Here is an 18,435-nt window from a genome sequence, read left to right as displayed (position 1 = left end):
TTTAAAGCATTCTCGAGAAGCCAAGTGGTGGTTGACATAATAATGTTAACCTCTTCACTGCCAACTACGAGATGTCTCGCAATTCAAATTGATTGCAATTACTCAAGAGATAAGTTTATAGCCTTTTGAATCACGAATTATTTTTTCTTCATCTCCAAATATGATCACAATTTGTCGAATAGCAGACATTTGGTAACCTGTGTCAGGTGTGAAAAAATATTATCACGTAGATGATTCTCACTAGAATTCACCCGTTGTAACATGGTAGGACATGTTAGGATAATAGGTCATTCGGATGCTTTTTGTTTAATCTTCTGGGTATATTTATGTTATACAGATTTCTTGTTACTTCATTGAGGTGGATGTTTAATCTTGTTTTCTATTTAGTAGTTACCCAAGTTATTTCACGAATTATGGCAAAAGAAGATCGTAAATTTTCTTTTTAAAACAACATATTGTAATGGACTATATTTTCGGACAACTCACATGCTTGGTAAGACGGCCCGAGGAAGACCCGTTTTTGCGGATCAATTGACTTACACGATCAACAACATATTTTCCAACGATTTGGTATAGATACGTATATCTACACACAGAGAGTGTGTACACATGGAAACGTGATAGATCATACTTGTCCTTATAAAATTTAATATCACTTTTTATTATCAAAATAATAATCTAGATTACACATCTGTATTAAATCTTGGCGCTAAAGGCTCTGTTTTCACTAAGATAGGAGAAATTGGAGTTGGTCGGTGTCATCTAAAGTCACTGTTCTTGAATCACAAGAGGAGGGCATGTAAGATACTCTTTGAAAGAAGATGACGAGTTTGGGATGTTTGAGAAAAGGGGTTATTTTTCTGGCTGAATCTCAATTATCCCAGAATCGAGATTCCTGGATGCAAAATAATTTCTGTTCAACCATTCATAATGGCTGCATCTCGAAACGAGTGATTCTCTTTAACTCGTTAAGATCTCGCCCGATTTCGTGTCCCAGCGTTTACCAAAATCTCGTCGCTCGCTCGTGGATGGTCGAGTGAAAAAACGAACGATAAAAGGGAAGCTTCGTTATCTCGATTTCATTGTAAGGTGTTAAAACATTCCTCCGTGGCCGAGGCGTTTTCGCTTGAAATATAGTTGTTCTTTCGAAGAGGATCGTCGGTCGTTGCGTACGCTTAAACAAACGTGGGAGAATTACTTATACCTGGCCGGTTGGGCCCGCAATCCCCGCTGATTATTTCTCCACGGGCACAGATAAATATCCCCCGTGGCCGTCCCTCGATTCTAATCTGATCTCGACATTCGATGCTTCGTGAAGCGTCGCCGGCGGAATGTGTCATACCTGCGGCGGAGGCTTCGTCGTTGATTAAAAAATTACTGGAAACGCGCGCGTTGTTCGTTAACCGGCAAGGCTAAAATGCCACGGTCGGCTCCTGTCGCGCCGTGATAAATCCTCGAACAATAAAAAAATACGACCGAGTTACTTTATACCCCGCGCGAGCCGTTGTAACTTTCACGGATCTTTACGAGACGGTCCACCCTTGAATTTTTGCCGTGGAGAAAAATCGTCCTGTTTTCTCTGGCCGTGGCCACGACGATGATCGTTACGACCGCGGCTGTTCCGTGAATTTAGTGTAATCTTATCTTTTAATTGTCGGTCGCAGTGAACGATTAACTTCGTTAATTTATGCGTATACGTTTTGTATTACACGCTGTAAAAGCACGTTGTAAAAAGGACCCGTGACTTGAGGAAATGCGACCGGGTGTTCCGTGGTGAGGATTCGAGTTGCTTAATTGCGTGCTCTTGAGATCCTTTCTGTTGACAATTTTTTAAGAGACTTTTCAGCATAATTACAAAGGTAGTTTCGTGAGGTTTTAAACGTTGATCGAGACTTGAAGGAAACCTTTGTTGACACATTCGCGACCGGTGACGTGAATTCACGTCACTTCAAATTCTATTTCTGGTTATGGCAAAATTATGAAAGCCTTGTTTTATACACTATACATATACAGTCAGTCTCATAAGTATTTGTACCTTTTATTTCTATTGAAGAAATTTGACGAAATGAAATAACAGGCTTGACGTTCTCAAATAAATTTGTCATTATTAATAAATACATATGTGAAGTTTATTCCTCTACATACTTATAATGAAACATTTAGTTGGAAACGTTGAACCTTCACTTAATTTAGATAAGTTTCTTCAATAGACACTAAGGGTACGAATACTTATGGGACTTCAACTTCAGAATTTTAATATTTTCATCGGTGTTCGGTATTAGAAACGTAAAACATCTGCCAGTCGCGAATATGTTAATAAATACGAATGAAATGCCTAAGATGACACCTAGAACGACACTATTCAGTGATTATTTTTTCAAAATCTCGTTTACCTTTAAAAGGTAAAGTTTGGTGCAAACTTGTACATATTCCATAGGGCTTTATACAAAGATAACCATGAAGGTACAGTAGAAAATTCAGAGGCAACGAAAACAGAAGGTTCTTCGATATTTGCAGCATTCTGCGAAGCCGCCTCTAACTTACCCTCTTCCTTGATTAAGACCGACTCGTATATCCCGGCCCTGTGTTCGGAGTTACATAAATTACACGCAAGTATTTATGGTAACTGTCTCCTGGCACGCTACCCTTTGAACTCCCGAGAGGAACTCAACTGATGCTATTACAGCCGTGAAATTAAGTCCATCGCGTATCCGCTTTTCACATTTTCGCATTTAACTTTGCGTTTACCGACCGCGTCCAACGTTGGAGCCTCTTTCGATGAATCATTTCATTTGATTAACACATCGTTGACCGGCAATTATTACACAGAAGCGACTTCATGCCACCGGCTATTATTTCGTAATTGAATGTGAACTTAAAACAATTTAAATAAACTCCAATAAACTTTATTTATATTGTGCCAACATAATGAATCGAAATGAAATATTTTACATACATGACACTATGGGCAAAGCTTTTGCAATATTCTACATTTTATAAATTGAAATAGATAATGCAAATGCAAACACGAGTTAACTCGTGACCGGTCGGCGTTGTGTTAAGTGAGTCTCGCGAGTTGGACGTAATTCGTAGCATTTGCGCGATCTGCAATAGAATTCATCGCGAATGAAAAATTTATATAAATATTGTATTCGTCGTTCCTTCAGTAAGGTGTTGAAAGAATTCCTTCTTTCCAAGGCAGTCTAGATTGGGCGACGCGAGTAAGAAATTCGTCCTTGCCATCCTTTCCGAACGAGTGACACACGATCCGTTGAAATTGGGTTCGCTTATAATCCGCACTTTAACGCCTTTTTGTCCACAGCCTCGATCCTGTTCGCGTTCCCGGACCAGGCGACGGTGAAAAAGGTGATCAAGGCGCTACCGCGAGTCGGCGTGGGCATCAAATACGGGATTCCGCAGACTAGGTAAGGACCGAACCCCTTTTACCAACATCTGGATCTAGGGATCTCTGGCCTCCAGGCTCACCCTGGTACACGCTCCTTGCATTCCGCTCTTTCTTTGTTCCCTTCCGCAGGATTCCACTCGCGATCAGGATCGGATCTAGAGCTTTCTTGTCCGAGCGAAACCCTGGCAGAGATCGGATGATAAAAGGCGCGGATAGATATTGAAAAGTTTCCTAGGTATGAGGCTGCGTAGCGTTAACGCGATAGGAATGCGCCATGTCGGCGGATTCGTCTTTATTCGCCGACACTGCGTTTTCCATGGGTCGTTTTTATGGAATAATATAAATACCATGGGATTCGTCGACGTGAATTTATGACGATAACCGAGTGGTGGGAATCGCCGCGTTAGCTTTGATGACTTGTCTGTCTTATCTTTATCGCCTGTTTCTGTCATTATGGAAAGCGAGGCTATACGGGTTGTTGTTACGGTAGCTTCACGTGAACAGGTTTGCGTCGTGGATGTCAATCGATCCAGATGTGTACGTTCACCCTTAAAAATCGGCTCCATTAACCCCTTGCGCTATCTCGTTGCAAAATGTGCGAACAGAAATCGTATTACATTTAATAGTCTAACTTTGGAAACAATTTTTTCGATACCAATACATACTCTACTGCAGTCCTCGACGAGGACAGGAGGCGGCGAAAACACAGAGGTCCGCGTATCCATGCTTCGATCCGTCCATTAAAGCGCTCCTATATACAGGGTGTTTCCAAGGAAGAGTAACTCTTACATTAACAAATATATTTCATTCTCGAAAAGTCTCCGATTCTTCACCATCGCTATTAGATTATTGAAACTCGTTACGGTTTCAGGATGAGTTTTGTATATTCATTCTGTATCATCCTTTCTCTATGGTAAAGAAAAATATTTAAAATAATAATACAATTATGAAACCGTTAAGAAGGTAACACGTTCTTGGAATCTCCGCAAAGTCTCCAGAACCCTGAGGCACATTTCTTTCAGCATTGTTGCAATAATAATTACAAAATTCTAACTCTGAAGACCGTCAGAGAAGATTCCAAGAATATTTCGACAATGTTGATATATCCTGCCATCGGTTCTGTTCCTTTATAGAAATTGCTTCTACCTAAGTATTGACATTTTTTGGAGCACCCTGTACAGGGGAGTCGGCGAGAAAGATACGCCGACCATAAATATACAGAGGCCGGCTCCGACGTCTGATTCGAGGGAGATTCCTGGTTAGCAAAAATAATCCGTACATAAAACGTGGTCCCGCGTCGTGACGCTCCGTACCACGCTCGCGTCGCGAGAAAAATAAATGTGCGACGGAGTATTGAAAACCTGTCAGGCGAACAATGGTAACGTCGAAGATGGTCGAGATCGCGTTGCTTTCGAAAAGAAAACGTCTCGCCATTAGAAGCTTAACCACCTATTTAGGCTGTTTTTCTTTGAAAGGATATGCGTACCTTTTTAGTCAAGTAATAAAAGTCTGTAAATATTCCAATCTAGCAAAAGCATCAGAATATGTCTTTATAATTCACAATCTATGTTGATATTATAAAGAGGTAAAGTTTGTTTGTTTGTTTATTATTATGTAAGGAGTAATCTCCAAGAACTACTGAACCGATTTTAAAAAATTTGTCGGTAATAGAAAGCTACACTATTCCTGAGTAACCTAGGCTATGTTCTATTTTGATAAGAATACGTTTTCAATTAGAAATTTTGAAATTTGTAAATCAAGTCGGAAGGGTGCTTTATCGACGTACGCTGACCAAATAAATGGATATATATGAAAATAATGTAATACAAAAATATGAATTATCAATAGATCTAGAAAAAAGCCATCGACACGGTGTTCCTTGCTTTTATATTTAAACCACAATAACGTTTTTTATATTAAAAATGAATGGAAAATTATAAGGTGAATTTTAAGGGAACTTATTAGGTATAATATATTAATCTTTATAAAAAGAATCATTTCATCATCTGGGAAATTTCATAAAGATAAAGTTTGCTTTTTACAGCATGTCATTTGGTCGCATAGTGTAGGAAATAATGAAAAATGAAAATAATTCACAGAGAAATGAATTATAGGTCATTCATCACACGACCGAATTCGCCATGAACATTTACATTTAAAAATCTATCTCTATATTACACCCAGTTGAATGCGTTCAACTGTTACGAAGTACCTAACTACATACTTGCATAAACACTGCAGTAATTATTGCACCTGCGCGAATAAGAATAGTATTCCACTCGGGTGAAACCGTGAGCCGCAGCTAGTATGTATATTATAAAACAGTTCATAAACAAATTACACAGTCCGCTTTATGCAGGTCTCCATTTCATATCTTAAAAATACAATCGTTTCCTTTCATATGAAATCCCCTATCTCACTGGCATCTTCCCTGCGGCATAAAATGAAGAATGTCCTATTTTCCCTTGGTTCCAAATCGCGTGAAAGATTTTCATAGGTCTAAGATTTGTAAGAGATGTTCGCAACTCCGGTATTTATATATCCGGTCGTCGTCGCGTGCTTCTCCCTGCTTTAATGTCGTCCACTGCGTACGCCCGTTAAAGTCTCTCGTATAAATTCTAAATCAGCGAACTCGCCGCGCGTAAAACCCCTCGCAGAATTTTACGGCGCGAATATAAAGCATCAAGCCGCGTTCTTGTGCGGTAGATTTCACGAATCGAGTGCAAGTGTCGCGATCGTTGCGCGCGAAAGCCGATGTAGATCTTTGTCGGCACTCGTTAAAGCGGGTGTATTAATTTCAGCAATTAAATTCAACAAACGAAATGCTACGCCGCTTGAAAGCTTGATAACATTCGGTGGCACATTCTATGAAGCGAAAAAGAATTTGGAGGAATCATTCACAAAGAATGAAGAACACTTTTTACTTCGATCTCGTTTTGAAACAGCATTTCATTTCATATGAGCCGTTAACTCCGTAAAACAAAAAATTGAAATATGCGATGAAATAATGTACATTGTTTTCTTGAATTCCCTTTATAGTATAAATTCAAATAAATATTGTGAAATGCATATATACAGATGCAGCTTTCATTTAAGGGTGTATAAAATTAATAAGGAATAGTCAATAAATAATCGTCAGTGCCTGGTGGAGTTAATCGATTTGTGCAGTGAACGACTCATATATTTCTCGTCCAATTGAATTTCTAGCACAGAGGTTAACCATTTTGTTAATGCGTTCGTAATAGTGTTTAATAATTTATGTCCTATTTCTGTAATAGATTAAGGAATGCAGAGATATAAGCGATTACACGTTATAAATGCGTTAATTAGAGTCGACAACGTTGACCATTAACGATCGTCGCGATACGAATTGATACTCGCGTAACAACCATGATGATGCGTATGCTAATGTCCTTTTCGACGACTTTTCTTCCACGAACTTATGTTGCATTCGCGTCAGTCAACTCACCGTATGGCGCCGTTGATGCATCCCTGATAGCGCGAATTGTTTGGACAGGTATTGATGTATCAGTCATACGTCCGCATTACGTATGCAGCCTGGGAGTCATGAATAAGTTATTACACCAGTTTTCGATATCCATATACGATACATTGTCTGTTTAACTTATTACTGTGCCCTCAACAATTCTTTTTTCTTTTGATCTGATACGTATCGGAATTTGAAACTGTTATTGGGGAGAGTTTGAATAGAATACTAGGTCGAAATTAAAGATTGCATAAAAATTAAGTTACGATGAAAATATTCCAAACCAGTAGAAAATAAAATTCACATTATTCTCGCAGGAGGGCTTCGATGATGTCGCCTCGACAGCTGATGAGGAGCTCCAACATGACACAGAAGTGGCAGCGCAGAGAGATATCTAACTTCGAATACCTGATGTTCTTAAACACGATTGCAGGTAAGTTCTCTCTCTACTTCGTGTTGTTTTATTTTAGGATCAAAATCAAAATGGTCGATATGGAGGTAGAGGAGTGATCCATCGCTCTACGTGTCGGGCAAGCCATTTTCTTCTCCACAGACTGCGACATTAATAAAAGGGGGTGCTTAGCGTCTAAAATATCATATCGGCTTACCGTTTGCGGAAAGAAAATGCGGCGTCTGCGGACGGCCGATCGTCGCTCGATTTCGCCGCGGTTCCAAGCGAGATGAAGAGAGACCACAGAAGTAGAATGCGAAGTTAGAGAAGGAGGAAGCATCTACGGTTGCACACGGGCGGATGGAATCTGTCGCGGTGTATTAGGGATGTTCTCAATCAGCTCCGTGTTCTTTAGCCACCCCATACGAGTAATCCCCGGCTCGTGGGCCCTGGTAATCCTCTCCCGAGAGACCGGCTCTTCCCTCCGCTTCCCTACGCTGCCTGGCGAATGGAAACCCGCCTTTGTTTCTCCTTCGGTTTAATATCAACCGCCCTTTTGTGTTTCGCGTCGCGAAATCACGAAACTCGAGACCCCTGGCCCTTTATCTCTTTTTTTCACTGGATCACGCTGATCAGCCGTTTCGACAAACAATGAAATTCAAGGGCGGCAGCGATCTAGGTGGATACTTGTAATTATTCTCTGTGTCGTGTTCTTGGTACCTGAGAGGTTTGTTTTTGTTGAAGAATGTGGGAAAGAAAATGGGGGAAGAAGAAACTTCGTGGCAGTAGGGTTCATGTTAATTTAATGGAAGTAGATAGTTAAATATGTAGTATTAACACTGTGCCGTCCGGTGACAACACGTTGATGTTGTACTCAAAGCTATAATACAAAAAAATCTTATATTTATTTACATATATCCTCGAAATTTCGTGAAAATTTAGGGACAGAGTTCAGAACTGACGATGATATTAGTAAAACTTGACGATTTATGATCTCCCGAAAACTTCGAAGAACCGCCGGCGCTGTCGACAGGCGAATTGATCTGAACCATTCTTACTGAGACCAAACAAAAGAATCCCGATTAGTCATGCGGACGTCATAGTGTTAATAATCAATATTAAGTAATATGTAATACAGGTGCTGTTTTATAGCTCCCATTTAAATTATGTTCTTAGTTAAATGCGAACGTAAACTAGTTTAAGAAAAAATCGGAATTGTTCTTAGATGGAAAGTGAGATCTTTTGATTTAAACTTCCGGCGCACCTGCACCTGCAACTCGAAGTACAGCTTCACAAATCAGCAACGGCAAAAAATGTCGCGACCAGTTTTCCCCATGAAACGAGTTTCCCTATTCCTGTTGCTTGCTTTCAACTGAAATTAACTGCTTCCCGACCTATCATTTACGGACCAATCGCAAAAATTGTTATAGTAATGGCAATCACGAGCATTTTTGTTGGGGAACAAGTTGGCGACAATGCACTAGTCAAACAAACTACTTTTTTCTGAAATTGTCCCACGACGCCCTGACACGGCACTCGTATGGACGCTAATAGCCGATCGTTTACAGGCTGCTCGTAAACAAGTCGATCGAGAATTATGTAAGTGGGGAATTTATGCCGGTCCACGCGCAATCGGGCCGCTTAATGACGAGGATCGCCGCGGTCGCGTAATTATTTGTATGTATATCGACGAGAAAACGCCGCGAGAGGCCGCAGGGTGGCCGCGTATTTACGAGCGTTATATATTAATTGCGCGAATAAATAGCCGTGTCGTGGGAGTGGTGGGGGTCAGGGTGGACGCGGGAGGGGGTGGTCAGTCAGCGTGGACCCAATTGGGCACAAGGCCCGGCGGGGGAACAGCCTTACCGGTACGAACCGGTCCCGCTGCCAGGCTCCCGCATGCGATCCGGTCCACTCGTTTATTTGCTCGATCGCATCGGTTTATTAAAAATTAATGACAGCCGGCCCGATGTAAATATGATAGGCTGCGTGTCGTGACGCGAGCCGGTTCGCGTGGGTGTGCGCCGCACGGTGCACCTACCGCTGATACACCGCCACTGGCCCCGTCGGCTTGGGCCTTACCTTTCTGGCGGTGAAAACGTCTTGCGCGCACCGAAATTCAAGAGAGCTTCGTTAATCGTACCACTTGAGATATTTCTTACAGATGTTTTAATTGGTAGGGAAAGATTTTCCAAGAGGATCCTTTTACTCTTTGATTTAACCAAACCCTTTGTAATAATACACTTAACATAAATAACCTTTCTGCCTCTATATTTTTTTGTGAGGAGTGTTTACTTGAATTTTTAAGACGACTCCTTGAACAATACTACTCGCGTAGCTGTTACTGCGCTAACTCTTTGCACGGCTGTTTTCGTACTTCAAACAATAGGTACTTGTTGCCTTTTAAATTTTGCATCAGATATTCATGCAAGGTTTCACGTTTCTCGTGAATTATACTTTCCGTTCTCGTTACACGTTTTCGCGTTAGCTGTACATCCACACGTTTTGATCTGAATGTGTTGGTATCGAAACTAGCCGCGGTGAATCACTAACTGTTGTCCGAGAAGCCTTTCAGATGAGTGCAGCGTTATAGCTTTGATTATTTAATCAATGTTCCGAACACGAGGTGGTTTCCTTCTCTCAAGAAAATCGAACCCCCAAACAATACAAGACTCTTGATCGAATCAAAATGTAACGAAACAAAAACCCTGTCCCTCGATCCAAAATGAGTTTGACACCTCGGTGTAGGCCATCTAGTCGGACTTCCTGCCGATTTTTCTCCGCGGTAGCGACGTCCCTCTAAATCTCGTCGAGTGACGAGTTAAAAACGAGCCTCTCGTCGCGGCCAGCACTTATTATAACGTTGTTCAAGAAGGATCGAGGGGGATAGGTGGGGCAAGCGAAGAGCAAGGGTGAGCCGCGGGCCAGAAGGTAGGACCCGCAGGGCGGGAGACGAAAGGGTACGCGTGTGTCGCGGGCATTCCGCTGTCGGGAAGCGTTCCGAGGGCGCTCACTCACCGCGACGCTACCATTAATAATCACTTTGATGCATAACGCGGCCTTACTATTATTTACGTCCGACCGTCGGTCGTGCAGCGTCACGATTTACGACGCATTGTAGCAACGACGGGACTTGTGCGCCGACCGCCTCAGCCGCGAGTAGTCTTCGCCGCCAGAGTCCTTCTTTGCCCCTACGTCTCTTTTTTATTCTCGTTCACGGCCGAGCCGAGTATCCGGTGAGCTTCTTGGAGACGATCCAACCGCCAGTTTTGCGGCTTCGCGATTATCCTTGTTGCTTGTGAAGAATTATGCTGGTGATACGAGTACTATCGCAGGGTGGGCCAACTGGGTTAGTCGATCCAGGCTCAGGAGTTGCAGGAACCCCAAAATTACACAAAACTCAAAAGTGTCTCATGATTAGTTCATAATGCGACGATAAGAGGAAAACGCTGATAGTTTTGTTACATGGTACGTATTAATGTGTATTAAGTTATAGCTACTAGTTGCATTCATTGCTAAGGCTTATGTAACTTTGAACTGTGTCCTTTTCCGACCTATACACAGGGTAGGACAGCTAAAGTGTTACAGAATGATAACGTCTAAATTATCGGAGATACAAAAAGTCTTACAGAAAAAAGTCATAGGAAATAGACCCCCTTGAACCTTCTAACTTTTTCCTGTAAGATTGTTGTGTATCCACGATAATTTAGGCATTATCACTCCGTAACAGTGTACCTGCCTCACCTTGTACACATTATTGTATAGTGACTTGTAGTAGAAAACGTCACGAAACCTCCCTAAATCGCAGCGTAATAAAGAGGACACTCTTCCAGACGTCTGTCGACGAATCGGGAAAGCAAGCAGAACGAAGTAGGAATTAAACTCGCACGTAAACGATCCGACGAGAGGAAGCGTCCTCTGACAAACTTGCTGACGGGTTTTAATTAGCGACAGGGGAGGAGATTAGACGAAGCCAGGCTTGCAGGCGCGCTGCCGTCACTAATGCATCTCGGAATGGGATTTCGGGGCTGAGAGGGCGAGGGTGGAAGAGTGAGACCTCCAGAAGTGACAATTTCAGGAACGATTAGCCGTCACGGTCTGAGTTATGCGCTTACTAAACGGAGAGCATCTCTCTCTTCTCCCCTCCATTCTGTAAAAATAGAATTAGAAGCACCACCCGCTTTTCATCGTCCGTCACAGACCGTGGCGAGGGTGGCGCTGGAAGAAAAGTGACCGTCCGTTCTGGCCTCCACAAAAAAATTAGGTCCAGTGATTATACGCATTAAAAGGAAGACGCTGATGGCTCGTTTATTTTTGGACGAGGAATCTCGTTTCGGGGGAGGGCTGGTCCACGCGACTGACTATTGTTGGGCACAGAAAAGAGTCGACTTAGCGAATTAAGAGATGAACAATTGCATTAGGGCAGTCGAGAATCTACTAGCTTCGGGATACATTTTTTTTTTGGAAATACAGAAAGCGTTGTAACACGGGTGCAATTGGCGATGTGTACAAGGAGATTGAGTGTTATCTTTTATATTTCAGGTCGGACATACAACGATTTGAATCAGTACCCCGTGTTCCCATGGGTATTGACTAACTACGAGACAAAGGAGCTGGATCTCAGCTTGCCCAGCAACTATCGTGACTTGTCGAAGGTAATAAAACCACCACTTATCTTTATGTTTTATCTGACTGCTTGAATTGGTTACTCGAACATCTTCGTTACTTTTCGTAGCCGATCGGTGCGTTGAATCCAAGCAGAAGGGCTTACTTCGAGGAACGCTTTCAGAGCTGGGAGCACGACAGTATACCGCCCTTCCATTATGGCACGCACTATTCCACGGCTGCTTTCGTTTTGAACTGGATGATTCGCGTGGTAAGCACTTGATAAATATATTTTGCGTACATCTTGACCGTGGACTTTTTATTCAATACTGTGGGACCTATACAAAGCAACAAAATTAAGTAAATAAGATAATATAATTCTCAACCTAATTAATATTCCTTTATTGCGAACATAACATAACTGCTCTCTTACGACACGCAGCAAACAAATCATAATTTAAACACTACGCTCCAACTTAGAGTTTATTCGGTTTAACACATTTCACCTTACGCTACTTATACTATATTATCTTACAATACCATAGAAGAACCTTATCTTACTCAAACATTGTTGAGAAATTATGTTATGTGTAATGTATAGTATGCAGTAGATGAATTTAGACGATAAAGCCTCTCTCTCTCAGTCGATAAAGCCTCTCCTAATCCAATATTTTCTAAACAAGACTTAATATCGTTCACATTTTTTTCGGACCATTTCAAACACATCCTCAAAACGGTCAGGAACAGCTCAACAATCGTTCCTGGACCGTCTATTTAAGAAACCTGTCCAGTTCGAACCATAAATTCTTACGACGCATTCGGTAGTGTCTGCACACTAATTTGGGGGCGTGGGAACGCCCCCGAGTCAACGAAGCCCGCCTTCCCGTTAAATATGTGCATTTGTTTTCTCCTGCATTTTCTCTGGGGTTCCCCGTACGTGCGCACGCTATGGTCCCAGCCGTTCAGGGCGCAAAAATACACCGCTACTGGCTCCAGTCGTCGCGTTTCTATTACGTTAACGACTATATTAATTTTCGCGTTATTGCCCCGGCAAAACGATCAGCGGCACGAGAAAAAAATCATAGGTTTAGCTTTCACGACTGGCTTTATCGCGTTCCACGTCGATCGTATCGTTTCTGTCCGGCTGGATGATGATTTCTCCGCGAATTCGCCCGACAGCGATTCAATTTCATATAAATGCCCGACGTAGTATGGCCCGAATGGGTTAGTAGTATCCGACGCATTTACATGCAAATCGTCAATAAGCATTTTATTACCTCTTTGGTTGGAACGACACCCCGCTGTTCGAGCGAGGATATATTGCGTCATAAACAATTTATTGCTTTATAACTGCGATGCTCGTTGTATCTTTCGGTCTATTTTATAAATATCTTCGTACAGCCGTGGCGTCAGGTCATACCTGTGGAAGAAACGGAGAAGAATCTATGTGCTACAAGAGTTTCAGCTAAGATTTTATTATTTCGTATAGGTCGGGTAAAGTGTAGGGTTAGCAAAGTGTTAATTATTGGTAGATGCCTTCGAATGGGTTTCAGAGCCTTCTTCCATAAAAAGAATCGGTAAAGGTACTCTTGATCTTTAAGAAGTCTCGATCGTAGGCGATGGTATTGTGTACAACTTGTCGAAAATCTCGTAAATCACGCAACGACGTTCACGTACGCCTACGCACGAAATGGACGTCGATCGCGGGAGGTCTTCTGTTAACATTCATCAGGCTGTCAGAAGAGCGAACGGCTGACGGAGGACGGATAGGACATTAAGCGCGAAACCATATACCAGAGTAGCGTCTGAAGGGTCTTTGTATGATGGGTCAAAGATTGTAGGTTATTCATGAGGAAGTGCTTACCTTTGGGTTCTACGAGTGTGCAGTCGGTCAACGATCCTTTGTTTTATGCGCTCGTGCTTCTTACCATGAGCTTCGAAGTTTCTGGGTCCAAGTACCGTTCCTTTTTTAGAAAACATTTCGATAGTACGAGTAAGGTTCCTTATAAGCAGGAAGAAACGTTGACAGTGCTGATGAATTTTCAGATTTGCTTTTACAGTCTTTACAGTGTGCTCTAAGTAGCTGATATAATGATAATTTCAATTTCAATGTCTCAGGAGCCCATGACGACGATGTTTCTGGCCCTCCAAGGCGGCAAGTTCGATCATCCGAATCGACTGTTCTCCTCGATAGCTCTGTCCTGGAAGAACTGCCAACGAGACACTTCCGACGTCAAGGTTCGTTTCGTTCTCGGTTTCCAATGCTTCTACTTATTAGTTACACTTCTACGGGCAACGGATGCTCACGTCTATTGTTATTGTCCAGGAATAAATCTTCGCGTGCCTCGTCCCGATGCGTTAGAGAACAGCGTCGTAATAAATTATTCGCTTTGTTAACAGGAGCTCATTCCCGAGTTTTTCTTCTTACCGGAAATGCTGGTGAACAGTAATCGGTACCGCTTGGGTAGGCAGGAAGACGGTAGCTCGGTTGGCGACGTTGAACTACCGCCATGGGCATCGTCTCCAGAGGAATTCATCAGAATTAATCGAATGGTAAGTCATGGTCCAAAATGGAATTAACCCTTTGAGTGCCAGAGGAAATTATCATACATATCCAAGAAATGCCAGACAATTTTAAGCAAAGATGCATGATTGTAAAGAAAAATGTATATTTCGCTCCTTGGAATTCAAAGAGTTAATTTAAAGCGTCTTTTACATAGAGTGAACCTTATTTTTATTATTTTTAAATACCTCTAGGCTCTAGAATCAGAGTTCGTGTCCTGCCAATTGCATCAGTGGATCGACCTGATATTCGGTTACAAGCAGAAAGGTGAGTTTTTCCTTTCTATTTGTATAATATTCAGACAATGGGCTCGAGCAATTCGAGTGCTGGTCCTAGTGTTGGGACATGCGTAGTCGAGTCAAATTAGATTTCCACCGATGGTAATTGTCGGTGGCGCCTCTATATCCGGCGCTTCCCCGAAGATGCCGTCCTGGAGCCAGGAGTGAGGGGGTGCGCTCGCCGCGCGTATGGAAGGAATTAGTTTTTAGTTAGCTTCCTCCCGGTCTTGTCTCAACCAATTAGGCACGTGTGCCGGGCGCGACAATGCGTGCCACCCCGTAATACGTAACACGTTTACAGCCGGTTGCGCGAATGTACAGCCGGAAATACCGGCCATGAGCAATCGACAGCAGGCTCAGAAAGCGAACAAGAAGTATTCGTAGGCCATGAGAGTTTACTTTGTATTTACTGAACTGGACTCTTATTTAAATAATTGAATAGACGAGAAAGTAAAGTAGACTATGGAGATTGAGTTGATCCAATCTTCTGAAAGTGAAATGCTTTGTAGTAGCTGTTGAATATATTATTCGAAGTTAGACAATGGGGATACGAATTTACATTGTGTTCGGTGCTGTTCAGTAGACAGTAGAATGAAATAAAGTGTGGAGTATTGCTCCCGTTTTCTTAGAATAAGTCAACTCCAGTTTGGAAGTTATCGAGCATAGTATTTAAAATTATACAACTGGATTGAACTCTCGAGAGTGAACAAAGAAGTTGGAACGAATATGGTTGTTCAAAGTAATTCCTCTGTTTCTTTAAGGTCCGGAAGCTATTCGAGCAACAAACGTTTTCTACTATTTAACGTACGAGGGCAGCGTAGATTTAGATACCATAACAGACTCAGTAATAAGAGAAGCCATAGAAAACCAAATACGAAACTTCGGCCAAACTCCCTCGCAGCTTCTGATGGAGCCTCATCCGCCGCGGAGCTCGGCGATGCATTTGGTAAACAATATTCATTTCACAATACATCATGCTTTTACGAGTGACACCAGTGTTTAGTATCTCGTAGAACTTTGTAAAAAGAAGAGCGTGCATTGTATTGTAGGTATTTAGTATCGAGGTACGTTGGTGAAAGCTTCATCCTAAGGTAGAGCTCTTAATTGATTATTTCTATCAATGGCATGAGTTCTAAAGAGTACGCTACTTCTAGAGTACATTTAGAGTAGCACTCCTGCGAGTGCAGAAATAGAACAGTTGACTTTCATAGTATTATTAAGCCATCTGTTCCATTTTAACTTAGCAAGGCGAGTATTTTCGGAATTGTTAGAAAAATATTTAGTTTAGTCCACCACGTCTCTGATACGTCTTGTTGGTGTTTGGCCCGGTCAGTATATCACGTCTCGGGTGCGACATTATAAGCTAAGTGGTTAAAAACAGTCTAGCTATCGTTTAGAAACATTTTCTCTAAAAATTCCGAAAATAATCGCACGGATCGCAAGAAATGGAACATCCTATAGAATCCTTACTTGTATTCCGGACTCTACCCTGTGGACCACCAACTTAGCCATCTGCACAGCGCGTTCGCTAGATCGATCAAAGTCATTCGCATATACCTACAAATACGTGCAATGCACGTTTTTCTTTCTGTTCAAACGTTCCGAACGTGAAGAGTACCGCGAAGTTTGACAAGACGTTGCCACCCATGTTGCAGTCACCGATGATGTTCTCGAGCATTCCGGACGATGTATGCATGACGATTAAATTCCCATCGAATTCGCCGATATGCCATATCTCGGCCAACACGTATCCCCAGCTGCCTCTGCCATCGGTTGTCACTGTTACCACTGGACAGCAATTTGCTGTCAACAGATGGAACACCAACTACGCTGGTAAGCCGAGCAGACGTGCAGAGTTCATCTCTGTTGAAATTAATTACTAATACAAACTGAATTACAGCATCCGTGCAATCGCCTAGCTACGCTGACACTCCGCAGGCTCAGGCTGCGAACCAACCGCTGTCCATGGACCCAGTCCTCTGTAAGTGACACAAGAATTTAATGAGAGGAATTCGATAGTCAGAACTAGCATTAAGTTCCATCGTGCCCCCAATTTTTGTTCGCACAGGGTTAATCATAGAAATCAGCACTAAATATGAGAAATACCGTTTACATTAATATACAGTCAGTCCTATAAATATTCGTACCCTTCGTGTTCATTGAAGGAATTTGTCTAAATTAAATGGCTAACATTTTGCAATCAAAATATATTAATGTTAATACATAATATATAAAAATGAATTTTTCTGAAAACTAATTATATACTGTATACTTTGTTCTTTTACGGACCATTAGTACCACCCACGGCTCTTCGGTGTTGCCCTTGTTAATATATGTATATCTAGTCTCACTTTACACTTTACACTTTACACTTTACACTTTTGCCCTTTTGCACTTTTTATATCTAAAGATCTTATTCCAAGTACGCAGCCATTAGCTCGCTATTACTCGCGACGAAGGTTTGTTCGTCATGAATAATACCGATTACCAGGTCTCACCACGTGGAGGTTGCTGCGACTGGAGACTCGGAGATAGAAGGAATCAAACTTCCTTCGATCTTCTGAGTATCTCGTCTCGTGCGCATCGCTATTTATAATGAAACGTATATTTAAAAAAACGGACATATTATTTAATTTAGACAAACTTCTTTAATAGACATACAGGGTACGAATATTTATGAGGCCGACTGTACAATTTACTTGACTGTGTTCCTAAGTTCTAATCGTTCTTTTGTCCTGGCATTCCTCATGACAAACTGGCCTCCTATATCGATAATGGAATATAAAGTGGCAGGTAATTTGAATAAAAGCAACCTTTTATGTGTGTGTATATTCTAGTAAGAGAAATTATGAATATTCATACAAATGTTTCTAGTTCATTCTCAATGTTCAATGTTAGTTGTAAGGTTTTCGATTTACTCCCAGATCCTCTACGGCAAGAATATGATTGGAACGTTTAATAGTTAGGCCAAACTTAATGCTTCCTTTGACAATCAAACTCCTATTTTTATATTTTATTACGACGAGCACCACATATTTATGTAATTTTGAAATGATGAATGTACTACAATCGAATATTCGTAGTAGCTTGGTTAGAACGGATTCGTTTATTGCAGCACAAGCAGCGAACAGCTCAAACCCCACCTTACGTCGACATTTGGGTGACAACTTCAGCCAAAAACTGAAGATTCGAAGCAACTGCTTCGTCACCACGGTGGACAGTCGATTCCTGGTCGCTTGTGGCTTCTGGGATAATAGTTTCCGGGTGTTTTCCACTGAAACTGGTAATGATATTGACGATAAGGGTTGTAATTGAGATGTTGACCCAAAACTGAGCAGTTAATCTGAAACTATAGAATCTGTTAATACCCAAAACAATTATATTGCAGCCAAGATTGTGCAGATAGTGTTCGGCCACTATGGAGTCGTCACGTGTTTGTCGCGCAGCGAATGCAACATCACTTCCGACTGTTACATAGCATCTGGCAGCGCAGATTGCACCGTGTTATTGTGGCACTGGAACGCCAGAACGCAAACAATTGTTGGAGAAGGCGAAGCTCCAGCGCCCAGAGCGACTCTTACTGGACACGAGCAGCCAGTGACGGCTGTTGTTATATCTGCCGAGTTGGGCTTGGTTGTTTCAGGATCTTACTGTAATTATACATCTTCTTCAATTATCCGTGGTCTTCTATGTCGATTTTCAGTT

At 41.9% G+C, this 18,435-nt stretch overlaps 1 protein-coding gene across 15 annotated transcripts in view; it reads left to right on the top strand.

The window, feature by feature from the left end:
• LOC128875095 (neurobeachin) overlaps positions 1-18,435 on the top strand; it is a 242,142-nt gene that overhangs the window by 213,989 nt on the left and 9,718 nt on the right. For 11 of the 15 annotated variants that reach the window (XM_054120434.1, XM_054120431.1, XM_054120430.1 and 8 more), the window contains 12 exons: positions 3,323-3,425; positions 7,211-7,326; positions 11,827-11,939; positions 12,020-12,160; positions 14,008-14,127; positions 14,290-14,442; positions 14,647-14,719; positions 15,492-15,676; positions 16,344-16,563; positions 16,631-16,711; positions 17,846-18,013; positions 18,119-18,382. In XM_054120434.1, the coding sequence (XP_053976409.1) occupies positions 3,323-3,425; positions 7,211-7,326; positions 11,827-11,939; positions 12,020-12,160; positions 14,008-14,127; positions 14,290-14,442; positions 14,647-14,719; positions 15,492-15,676; positions 16,344-16,563; positions 16,631-16,711; positions 17,846-18,013; positions 18,119-18,382 (1,737 nt within the window). The remainder of the gene's footprint in view (positions 1-3,322; positions 3,426-7,210; positions 7,327-11,826; positions 11,940-12,019; positions 12,161-14,007; positions 14,128-14,289; positions 14,443-14,646; positions 14,720-15,491; positions 15,677-16,343; positions 16,564-16,630; positions 16,712-17,845; positions 18,014-18,118; positions 18,383-18,435) is intronic. The other 4 variants (XM_054120442.1, XM_054120440.1, XM_054120432.1 and 1 more) reach the window with 1 other exon arrangement.

This window comes from Hylaeus volcanicus, chromosome 4, assembly GCF_026283585.1.
Source record: "Hylaeus volcanicus isolate JK05 chromosome 4, UHH_iyHylVolc1.0_haploid, whole genome shotgun sequence".
In the NCBI taxonomy this organism is placed as follows: domain Eukaryota; kingdom Metazoa; phylum Arthropoda; class Insecta; order Hymenoptera; family Colletidae; genus Hylaeus; species Hylaeus volcanicus.
This window is presented reverse-complemented; position numbering and strand designations above follow the sequence as displayed.